The sequence below is a fragment of the Neovison vison genome, chromosome 13 (assembly GCF_020171115.1).
Source record: "Neovison vison isolate M4711 chromosome 13, ASM_NN_V1, whole genome shotgun sequence".
NCBI lineage: Eukaryota > Metazoa > Chordata > Mammalia > Carnivora > Mustelidae > Neogale > Neogale vison.
Genome location: NC_058103.1, coordinates 2,821,376 through 2,833,030, shown reverse-complemented (window position 1 = coordinate 2,833,030; position 11,655 = coordinate 2,821,376). Strand labels below are relative to the sequence as shown.

The 11,655-nt window shown below is 48.6% G+C and overlaps 1 protein-coding gene across 6 annotated transcripts in view; it reads left to right on the top strand.

Moving 5' to 3' along the window:
- Positions 1–2,250: 2,250 nt before the first annotated feature.
- The window catches only part of MARK3 (microtubule affinity regulating kinase 3), a 121,404-nt gene continuing 111,999 nt past the window's right edge, over positions 2,251–11,655 (top strand). For all 6 annotated transcript variants that reach the window (XM_044230622.1, XM_044230620.1, XM_044230621.1 and 3 more), the window contains exon 1: positions 2,251–2,446. In XM_044230622.1, coding sequence (XP_044086557.1) covers positions 2,396–2,446 — 51 coding nt within the window. In that variant the 5' untranslated portion in view covers positions 2,251–2,395. The remainder of the gene's footprint in view (positions 2,447–11,655) is intronic.

Here is an 11,655-nt window from a genome sequence, read left to right as displayed (position 1 = left end):
GCTCCTATACGGGCTGCCCTTCTGCTTGGAAAGCCTTTCCACTCATACTCCCCTGGCTAGCTCTACTCACACGTTCAGACTCGGCATAAATAAACATCTCTTTCTCAGGAAGCTCCCCTGACTCAATCCCCCAAATTGGGCTATGCCCAACCAGGGCTACCAGGATCTTGTGCTCACCCACATTTCAGATGAAGTGTATGAAGCACACATTTACGTAATGAGAATTTAGCCATGTCTCCTTGGCCAAAGAGGGGGAGAGAGAATAACATTTTATGGGAGCAGGGGGAGAGGGAAAGGGAGAAGCAGATTCCCTGCTGATCAGGGAGCCTGACTTGGAGCCTGATCCCAGGTCTCTGGGATCACGTCCTGAACCAAAGGCAGGTGCTTAACCAACATTAGCCACCCAGGCACTCCAAGAGAATAACATTGTAAATAAGGTTGCCCTTAGCCCAGTGAACACTAGCCTGAGAAGGTGAGATGGAAGCCCCAGATGCACGTTAGTCCTCATGTGTTTTTACGGTGGGAGCATCTACCCTCTCTGGGTATGATGCTGGTGTTTAAAGACATATATGTCTCACAGAGCAGGAAATGTCCCAGACACAGCAAGACGGTTCACATGCTGCGGGACGGGGGAAAAAAAAAAAGAGAAAGAAAGAAAGAAAGAAAAACAAGGCATATCGACTACAAGAACTTATCTGTTAGGGAAGCTTTAGGACATGGGTTCAAATCCCAGCCTGCAGCACACCAACTGGGGTAGTCAAGTCACTGTTATCTGTTGACAAGTGTGTCTGCCCCTTTATAGGTTGGTTACCTTGAGGGCCAACTGCCTGGCTCGGTCCGTAGAGCATGACTCTTGCTCTTGGGAGAATTCAAGCCCCACATGTTGGCACAGAGCTTACTTTAAAAAATATATGGGTTACCCCAAGGCTTAAATGAGATAACAAATGTAACGTATCCACAAGGTAGACTCAGTGACAGTTCGTGTTACTTCAGCCAATACCCGCCTCCTCCCTCCGAACCCCGAACCAGTGGCTTCCAGCCGCCGCGGGCGGGGGTCTGCGCAGGACCACCAGGCACCTGCAGAGGCGAGGGAGCACTCCGGCAGCACCTGCGATGCTCCAGGAGGCCAGCGTCGCTGAGCTCGGCCCCGGGCTGGGACCCAGGGTGCTCCCAGCCCTTCAGCAGCCGCACGCTGGCGTTTAGGAATTGGTCCCTGGGAGCTTCTAGGGCTTCGACTCGCTCCCTCTCCAACCCCCTGTGTAAGCGGACTCGGTGTTAGCAGAGTCCGGGTCCATCTCCCTCCTGACCGCGAGCTCCTCGAGGGAGCCGTGCCCAGCCCCCGGCTACCCAGGGCTGGAGGCAGGAAGGGTGACTGAATCCTCGAGTCTCGAGTCACCGTGAATCATGCCCACAGCCTCGGCCCTATAACCGCTGCCGCGGCTCGATTCCGTGCAGCGCGGTCCTGCGGGCGCGACCTCAACCTCGGCCCACAGTAGGCGTTCCACCAACACTGCAAATGCCACCCCAGCAGTCGCAGCCAGACCACCGCCCAGGGCCACACGCCGACTCTCTCGGGGGCACCTGGCGCCCGCCGCCCGCCGCCCGCAGCCCACCGCGCCGGGCCGCCGGGTCCGCGCCCAGAGCGCCGCCGCCTCCGCCCGGGACAGTACCAAGTCGCCCCTAGCAACAGCAGCCGGGCGGCTTCCACGGGCCGCTCTGATTGGCTGAGCTCCGGGAGGCGGCGGTGCCGTCACTTCCGGCATCCGGAGGCAGCGGAGGAAGCCGAGGGGCGGCCATCTTGGGTCCGTGAGGCTCTGAGGTACCGGGAGCGGCGGCGGCCGGCGGGTGGAGGCTGAGGCGGCAAGTGAACCGGAGGGAGCGGAGCAGCCGGGCGCAGGCGCCGCTTCCGCAGCTCCCTCCATGGTCGACGCCCGCAGCCCGCGGCGGCCTGTCTTGCACTTCACCTTGTCCACATCCTCCTCGTCCTCGTCTTCAGGGGCAGCCGGCGGCGCTGTGTGGAGGCCCCGGCGCTGAAATCCGCGGTGCCGACGGGCGAGGGCGGACGAGGAGGCGAAGGGGTCCGGGCCCGCGGGGCGTCCTGAGGCGCGGGGACGCCGGCGGTCCGACCCGCAGCCCGCCGCCGCCGGCCCGGCCCCGCCACCGCCGCCCGCGGGGCTCCTCGGCGCGGCCGCCGGGGCCGGGGGGAGCATGAGCCGCGGGACCCGCAGAGGGACGGCCCGGGCCCGGCCCGGGATCTAGACGGCCGTGGGGGAGGGGAGCCGCCCTCCGCGGCGCCGCTCCGGAACCGCAGGGCCCTCGAGGACGCGGTCGCCGGCCCCCCAAGGCCGCGCTGTTTTGTTTCACCGTCGCATTGTGCAGACCGAAGTGAAGTACAATGTCCACTCGGACCCCGCTGCCCACGGTGAATGAGAGAGACACTGAGAACGTAAGTGGCCGGGGCGTTCTCGGGGTCCGCCGGGGCCGGGCGTCCGCCGCTGCCCGCGGGAAGCGGGGGGCAGCCCGGCGGGGTCGCTTCCCGGAGGCGGCCGCCCTGCCGCGCGGGGCGTGCGGGCGGGGGCCGCGCCTTGGTGATCGCGCCGGAGTCTGCTTTGCCTGGCCGGGCGGTGACCCGAGGTCCGGGGGAGCCGCGGCGGGGGTGTGTGTGCCCGCGTGTGGGTCGCGTCCCTGCGGGTGTAGTGCTTGCTCCGAGCAGACCCCCGCGTAGGCCGGCCGCAGCCCCGCAGCTGTCAGGCTGGAGACGCTTCGTGGTGCCGACGAGGTGCTGATCGGGGCGAGGGGACTGTCCTTCGTGCCCGGCGTGGGAAGGTCTGGGACTAAGTTTAGTGACGGTCACTACGACTGATGGCCACTGAGGAACCTCCGAGGGGCCTTGGGAGGAAGTGCAGAGCTCTTCGGAAGAGAAGTTTGCGGAGGGAGTCGAGACCGCGTCCAGGAGCAGTTTCCTTCCCGTGCGCCGCGCTCCGAAGGGCCGGCGTGCAGGGAAGCCGCGCTGCCCCCCGCCGCCGGCCGCCCCCCGCCGCCGGGCCGCCCCCCGCCGCCCCCCGCGGCTGGCTCCGGGGCGCGCGCGGGGAAGCACATTGGCTGAGAAGAGCCTTGGGCCCCTTCTGGCGCTCCCATCCTATGATTCTGTAAAAGGGACCTTTGGTTTTGTTCTCGGAGCCCTTTTAAAACGGCCAGGAACAGCATTTTTAGGGAACGACAACTTGGGGAAATTCCCGAGGACAGATGTTGACCCTGCCCAAGTGTGTTCTGAGCTCTTCTCGCCCCGGGTCCAGAACTCTTCAGTCAGTGTCGCTGGGGGACATCTTCTGCAAAACATCCCGCCCAGAGCTCCTGAAGACCCCTCACGGGCCGTTCCTGATCCGTGCTAGGAGCTGATTCCTGGCAGGAAAACGCAGTCACTTAGGAAAAGCTTTCTTGCCCTGCCTGTTTCCACCTTCCAGCAATGTCCCGAGACTTTGTGGCCTCCTGGCATCAAGTGCCTTCATTTTAATCTTCAAAATGCCACTTGTTTGCTGGATAACTCTCCGGGGATTTAATCTGTTCCTGTAAACTTTGGTCTAAAGCATTCCTGTAGTGTATTAATGCAGAGTACTTGATGCTCGTTAGCCTGGTAAGTGAGTAGTCCAGTGGCATGTGTTCCTTCACCTGAGATGGATTAGAAGGTTCCATAAAGAGTGAATAATACAAAGTCATAGGCTAGGGGCGCCACGGTGGCACAGGGGGTAAAAGCCTCTGTCTTCGGCTCAGGTCATGATCTCTGGGTCCTGGGATCAAGCCCCACATCGGACTCTGCTCAGCAGGGAGCCTGCTTCCCCTCCCCCTCTGTCTGCCTCTCTGCCTACTTGTGATCCATGTCTGTCGAATAAATAGATAAAATCTAAAAAAAAAAATCATAGACTAGGTGAGTCAGTGAGTTTATTCATTTTCTTTTTTCTTTTTTCAACCCATATTTATTTATTTTTTCATGAGAAAGAGAGAGGCAGAATCAGCGGGGTAAGCAGACTCCCTGTGGAGCAGGAAGCCCAATGTGGGACTCTATCTTACAACCCTGGGATCATGACCTCTTTTTGTCTTTTATAATTAAAATAATCTTTTTGTGTTTGCCTCCTAAACTTTTCTGCTATACACAGAGCCCACTATTTTGTCTTTTTTTTTTTTTAAAGATCTTATTCTGTTGACTAGTTACTGGAATACATGTATAGATGAGGAGGCATTGGTATTAAGGGTATATGTTTCTTTTAGAGAACCTTACAAGAGATAAAGCAGTTCTTCCAGCTTCATAGTATATTACTTGGGCTAAGTTTTATTGCCCCTCTTTACTCATTCAAATATTAGTTTTTAGTTATTTGGTTTATTACTACTGTGAAAACCCTTTGGATTGTATATAATACCAAGATTTCTGCATCTGTAATTTAAAAACAATGAAGATATCAACAAAAATTTCAGTCAAATTCACCCATATATTTAATTTAGTTAATACTTCTAGTTACTGCATGTTATCAGGGATAGGTCTGAAATAGAAACTGACAGGAGTATAACATTCTCCCACCTCTTCAGAATCCCAAGTGGGACCAAAACACAAAGGCTCAAATTAGCTAAACATGTATAAAGAAGCAACACAAAATCTATACAGAACTTATCAAACTCAACACCCAAAAACCAAAAAATCCAGTCAAGAATTGGGCAGACGACATGAACAGACATTTCCGCAATGAAGACATCCAAAGACAGATGCTCAAGGGACTGAGCCACCCTGGCCCACAGGGAATTCATTTTCTTTTTTTTTTTTTTAAAGATTTTATTTATTTTATTTGACAGATAGAGATCACAAGTAGGCAGAGAGAGAAGAGGAAGCAGGCTCCCTGCTGAGCAGAGAGCCCGATGCGGGGCTCCATCTCAGGACTCCGAGATCATGACCTGAGCTGAAGGCAGTGGCTTAACTCACTGAGCCACCCAGGTGCCCCACCGAGGGAATTCATTTTCTTATAGACCCTTGGAAGAACCTATTTCTGACTTAACCGTTTTCCTATTCCTTGACTGCTCTGCAGAGTGGAGTAAGCAAAAAAGTGAGTTGATTAGCTTTGATCATTGACTTTCACCCGAAAAGCAAAATCTTACATTGACCCAAGAGCAGGCACTCCATACTTTTCTAAATGAAATGAAGCCAAAAACGGATTTGTGATAATGAAGGATTTACAGTAAACGAGTCTTTTTACTTTGATCTCTGGTGAATTACGGTGTGTTGTTAGAAACTACTAAACTTTATTCTTTAAAAACAACGTAGGGGGCGTCTGGGTGGCTCAGTGGTTAAAGCCTCTGCCTTCAGCTCAGATCATGATCCTGGGGTCCTGGGATCAAGCCCCACACTGGGCTCCCTGCTCAGCAGGGAGCCTGCTTCCCTTCCTCTCTCTCTGCCTGTCTCTCTGTCTACTTGTGATCTCTGTCAAATAAATAAATAAAATCTTTTTTTTTTTTTTTAAAGATTTTATTTATTTATTTGACAGAGAGAAATCACAAGTAGGCAGAGAGGCAGGCAGAGAGAGAGGGGGAAGCAGGCTCCCCGCTGAGCAGAGAGCCCGACGCGGGACTCCATCCCAGGACTCTGAGATCATGACCTGAGCCGAAGGCAGCGGCTTAACCCACTGAGCCACCCAGGCGCCCCCCAAAAAAAAAAAAGTAGGGCGGGTGCCCGACTGGCTTAGTCAGTTAAATGCCTGCCTTTTGCCCAGTTCCTGATCCCAGGGTCCTGGGATCGAGCCCTACGTTGGGCTCCCTGCTAGGTGGGGAGCCTGCTTCTCCCTCTTCCTCTGCCCTCCCCACCCCACTGTGTTCTCCCTTGCTCAAGTCTGCACGCTCGCTCTCTCTTTCTCACAGAAAGAAGTGTAGGATATGGAATGTGCCTTTATTCTTGTGGGATGTATTTAATTGAATTTTTTATAGTGTTACAGTCAAGAGATTTGTAGCACATCATTGCCTTAATTCACCATGCCCTGTTTCATTTTTAAATGTGTATTAGAATGTTCTGGGAGTAGTTGTGTGTCTTTGACAGTGTGGTGCCCTTGTGTCAGTGTTAGAGTCTGGCATATGCCATGTTATTTACTTGCCATTACTGAACTACTAAGTATTAGACTTCCCACCAGTTGGTAAGGATGTGAGAATGAATGGGAGCTCTCAGTTTTTGGAGCAGCTCTATTGTTAAAGTCAGGTCTGTTGAGATAGAACTCTTCTTAAGTGTAAGGCTTGATGAGTTGTGACAAATGTACAGATTTGTAACCACCATTGTAATCAAGATATAGAACATTTTCATTGCCCAGAAAGGTGCTTACCTTGTCGCCCTTTACAGTCCCTTCTCTATTCCCCCAGCTCTTCACAACCTCTGATTTCTTATGTGTCTCTGTAGTTTTATCTCTTCTAGATTGTTACATAAATGGAATCTATATTCATGTTTGTGTGTGTGTGTATTAGTAGTTCATTCCTTTTTATTGCTGAGTAGTAGTTCATTGTTTGTATATACAGTTTTTAAAAAATAAAAGTTCTAGGGTGCGCCTGGGTGGGTCAGTGGGTTAAGCCTCTGCCTTCAGCTCAGGTCATGATCTCAGGGTCCTGGGATTGAGCCCCACATTGCTCTCTCTCTCTCTCTGCCTGCCTCTCTGCCTACTTGTGGTCTATCAAATAAATAAATAAAATCCTTAATAAATAAATAAAGAAAAGTTTTAGGTTTCATTTCCAGTTACCATAAAGTGTTGTATTAGTTTCAGGTGTACAATATAGTGATTCAGCACTTCCATACGTTATCCAGTTAACGTAGAACAACTTTTAATCCATCCACCTTTGATGGACGTTTTGGCTGTTATGATTAGAAGCTCTGTCTTTCCATTTATTAACAAGACTATTTTGCTTATCCTGGGAATCTTATTTATTAATTTTTTGGGTAGATCCATGCTAGGCCTCCCACTGTCGGACTTGAGCTCACAACTCTGAGATCAAGAGTCAGACACTTAACTGACTGGACCACCCAGACACCCCTCCTGGGACTCCTATCTAAATTTTGAATAATTGGGTATAACTGTGATAGGAATGTTGCTTACAGATCAAGAGTCATGGGGCGCCTGGGGGTTAAGCCTCTGCTTTCGGCTCAGGTCATGATCCCAGGGTCCTGGGATCGAGCCCCGAATGGGGCTCTCTGCTCGGGGTGGGGGGGTGCTGCTTCCCACCGCCCCCCCCCGCCTCTGTCTGTCTACTTGTGATCTCTGTCAAATAAATAAAAAACATCTTTTAAAAAAAATAAAGAATCATAAGGGGCAGGTGATGTGCAAGAAGAATATCGTCTTCATCTCAGTACACTACTCTGTTTTCTTTTGTTTGATTTACAGATGTGAATATACACTTTAAGCTGTTGGGTATATAAAAAATAATACTGTTTGGGGTGCCTGGGTGAGTGGCCAACTCTTGATTTCTGTTCAGTGTCTGACGCTTGATTTTGGCTCAGGTCATGATCTCAGGGTCATGAGATCGAGCCCTGTGTGGGCTCTGCACTCAGTGGGGAGTCTGCTTGGGATTCTTTCCCCTCCCCCTCTGCTCTTTAACCCCACCTCTGCGTTCTCTCTCAAATAAATAAAATCCTTTTAAATAAGAGATAACACTGTTATCAAATCATTTTAAAACTCAAAATAATCTGACCTAATGGAAATGGTGAGACTCAAGAAGTGACAGGAGCTGCTTGTGACAAAACTACTTAGTAGCAGTGCTTCTGCTAGACTCCAGATCTCCGGTTCAGTCCCCTCTGCTTTTTTTGTGTACCAAGCTGTTCCTCAAAAGCTTACGTACTGGGTTGCCTGGGTGCCTCAGTCGGTTAAATGTATGCCCTCAGCTCAGTTCATGATCCCAGAGTCCCAGTCCCAGGTTCACCTTCCTGCTTAGTGGGGAGTCTGCTTCTCCCTCAGCCCCTCCCCCTTGTTTGTGCTCTGTCTCAAAAAAATAATCTAAAAAAATAAAAGCTTTATTGTGTATTTATCCTAAAGATACAAATGTAGTGATCCAGAGGGGCACGTGTACCCAAATGTTTATAGTAGCAATGTCCACAGTAGCCAAACTATGGAAATAGCCTAGGTGTCCATCAGCAGATGAATGGATAAAGAAGATGTGGTATATATATATACAGTGGACTGCTACGCAGCCATCAAAAGAAATGAAATCTTGTCATTTGCAGTGGCATGGATGGAACTAGCAGGTATTATGCTGAGCGAAATAAGTCAGTCAGAGAAAGACAGTGTGGGGGCTAGGGAAGGAATAAATGAAACAAGATGGGATTGGGAGGGAGACAAACCATTAGAGACTCTTAATCTCAGAAAATAAACTGAAGGTTGCTGGGGGTTGCGGGGGTCAGGATAGGGTGGTTGGGTTATGGACATTGGGGAGGGTATGTGCTATGGTGAGTGCTGTGAAATATGTAAGCCTGATTAATGTGTAACATACATTATATGTTAAAAATAATTTTAAGGGATGCCTTATGTTAAAAATAACTTTGAGGGGTGCCTGGTTGGCTCAGCGGGTTAAGCCTCTGCCTTCGGCTCAGGTCATTATCCCAGGGTCCTGGGATCGAGCCCTGTGTTGGGCTCTCTGCTCGGTGGGGAGCCTGCTTCCCCCCTCTCTCTGCGTGCCTCTCTGCCTACTTGTGATCTCTATCTCTCTCTGTCAAATAAATAAAATCTTTAAAAAAATTTTTTTATTTAAAAATCTCTCTCAAAAAATAAAAATAAAAGTTATGTACTAATTACTCAACTAGAGAGATGTAGTTGTACCCAAACACAGTGTATAATAAAAATAAGACTTAAAAGTTTTTAAGTCTGCTCTCTGCTGAGCAGAGAGCCCGATATGGAGCTCGATCCCAGGACCCTAAGATCATGACCTGAGCCGAAGGCAGAGGCTTTAACACACTGAGCCACCAAGGCGCCCCAGAATTTAGTGAGTTTTTATCAGTGGTTTTCAACCAGGAACAATTTTGCCCCCCCAGTGGACTTTTTTTTGATGGTGTCTAGAGACTTTTTTTTTTTTTAAGATTTTATTTATTTATTTGACAGAGATCACAAGTAGGCAGAGAGGCAGGCAGAGAGAGAGGAGGAAGCAAGCTCCCCGCTGAGCAGAGAGCCTGATGCTGGGCTTGATCCCAGGACCCCGAGATCATGACCTGAACTGAAGGCAGAGGCTTTAACCCACTGAGCCACCCAGGCGCCCCTCTAGAGACATTTTTGATTGTCACTACTGAAGAGAGTTTACTGACTAGGAATGCTGCTAAACATTTTGTAATATGCAGGACAGGACCCCTTCCTCCTCTAACAACAACAACAAAATATCTGGCCAAAAATGTCAGATGGCCAAAAATATCTGGCCAAAAATGTCAATAGTGCCAGGGTTGAAAAACTCTGGTATATAGTTAGCTGTCCATGTACTCAACAGCTCAGTGGCCAGTCTTATTTCATTTGGTTTCTCCCCAATAAACAAATTCAGTACATCATATCACTTCATCTCTAAAGCTTTTAGAAAAGATAAAACTTCTGTTTTTATAAAAATGGTAATTATAATCCCTTTACCATAATTTCTTCATATCAAATATTCAGTCAGCCTTCAAATTTCTTCAGTTACTTTTTTATTTTTTAATTTTTAAAAAAGATTTTATTTATTTGAGAGAGAGAACACGCACAGGTGCATGTGAGAGAGAGAGAACGCGCAAGCAGGGACAGAGGCAGAGGGAGAGGGAGAAGCAGGCTCCTGCTGAGTAGGGAGCCAGACAAGGGGCTCAGATCCCAGGACCCTGGGATCATGACCTAAGGTCACCCAGGTGCTCCAGTTACATACTTTTTTAACACTTTGTTCAAACTGGAATCTCTTGGGTCCTTATCTTACAGTTAACTAACATGTGAAATTAGATAAATTTTGAAGGCAACAGAAAAGTTAATGTTTTTGTTTATGTTCTGCAGTTGACTTTTATAGAGCCAGGGTCAAATTCTGTTTGGACACTGGTAAAATTAGAAATGTAGTTTTCATCTAAATTTTAAAAACATATCACACTTTGGGGGCACCTGGGTGGTTCAGTGGGTTAAAGCCTCTGCCTTCAGCTCAGGTCATGATCCCAGGGTCCTGGGATCAAGCCCTGCATCGGGCTCTCTGCTCAACAGGGAGCCTGCTTCCCGGTGTGTACCGCCCCCCGCCCCCACCTGCCTCTCTGCCTACTTGTGATCTCGGTATGTCAAATAAATAAATCTTAAAAAAAAAAAATCATCACACTTTGTAAGCCTGGATTATTTGCCAAAGTACAGAGGCCCCAGGGCTTCGCCAGTTATTTAACGGTTCCTTGTGTGTGTGCAGCATGTACTTACTTACTATTAATGCAGACAAGCCATCAGAGTTTGTCTCTTTAGTGTTCTTGTTTAGTCAGCTATAGGTTATATGACACTGTTATTAACCCGTTCCAGTTTGAGTGCCTACTTTGTGTATGATACTGTGCTGGGTGCCTTAGAGGATATACCTAGGAACCATATTGCACCTGCTCTTTAGGACTCCTCAGTCCCTGTAGAAAAAAACACCCTGAGCTCTGTGAAACTAGTCCAATAAACTCTCAAACTGCAGCAAGCACCAGTATCACCCGGTGGCCTTGTTAAAGCTCTGCTTGTTGGGGCCTACTCCCACACTCTGATTCTACAGCTCGCATTTCTTTTCTTTCTTTCTTAATTTTTTTTTTTAAGATCTTATGAATTTACTTGACAGAGAGAGCAAGAGAGCACAAGCAGGCAGAGCAGCAGAGGGAGAGGGAGAAGCAGGATCTCCACTGAGCAGGGAACCCGATGCGGGGCTGGATCCCAGGACCCTGGGATCACGACCTGAGCTGAAGACAGTTGCTTAACCAACTGAGCAACCCAGGTGCCCAAGTTCCATGAGTTTTTCAAGTTGGTTCTTTATAAGAAAGTGTGGTTATCGAGTATAAAAATAGTTACTGTTTGTTGATCACATACTGTACATCAGACAACAGTACTAAGTATATAGTATTTTATTTAAAATATATAGTATGATTTCATTTAATCTGCCTTTTAACTTCCAAGCACAACTATCTATTGACTAAAGCTGTCAGGGCCTTTTTAAAAAAGTTGATCTCTCTCTTTTTTTAAGATTTTATTTATGTATTTGCCAGAGTGGGTGGAGGGAGCACGGGCACACAAGCAGGAGTGGCAGACAGAGGGAAAAGCATACTCCTTGCTGAGCAAGGAGCCTGACGTGGGACTTGATCCTGGAACCTGGGATCATGACCTGAGCCGAGGGCAGACGCTTAACCAACTGAGCCATCCAAGTGTCCCAAAAGTTGATTTCTGAGAATAAATGTTTTTTTACATCAAAGTGTTTTGAGAAAACATCTTAGAAACTTAAATTTGAGGGTTATTTTGTTTGTTCTGTATGTAAATTAGGTGAAAGTGGAAATTGGCAATGAGCAGACTATAGGTCACTTTGATTATATAGTACATGATTATTTACATTGTAATTACTTGTAAGAGATTTATATACAGTTTAATATCAGTTAGTGGTACCTGTTCTTTAATTTCAAAGAAGGTTGTTCTGGATTCTAAGTAAGATATAGCCAGA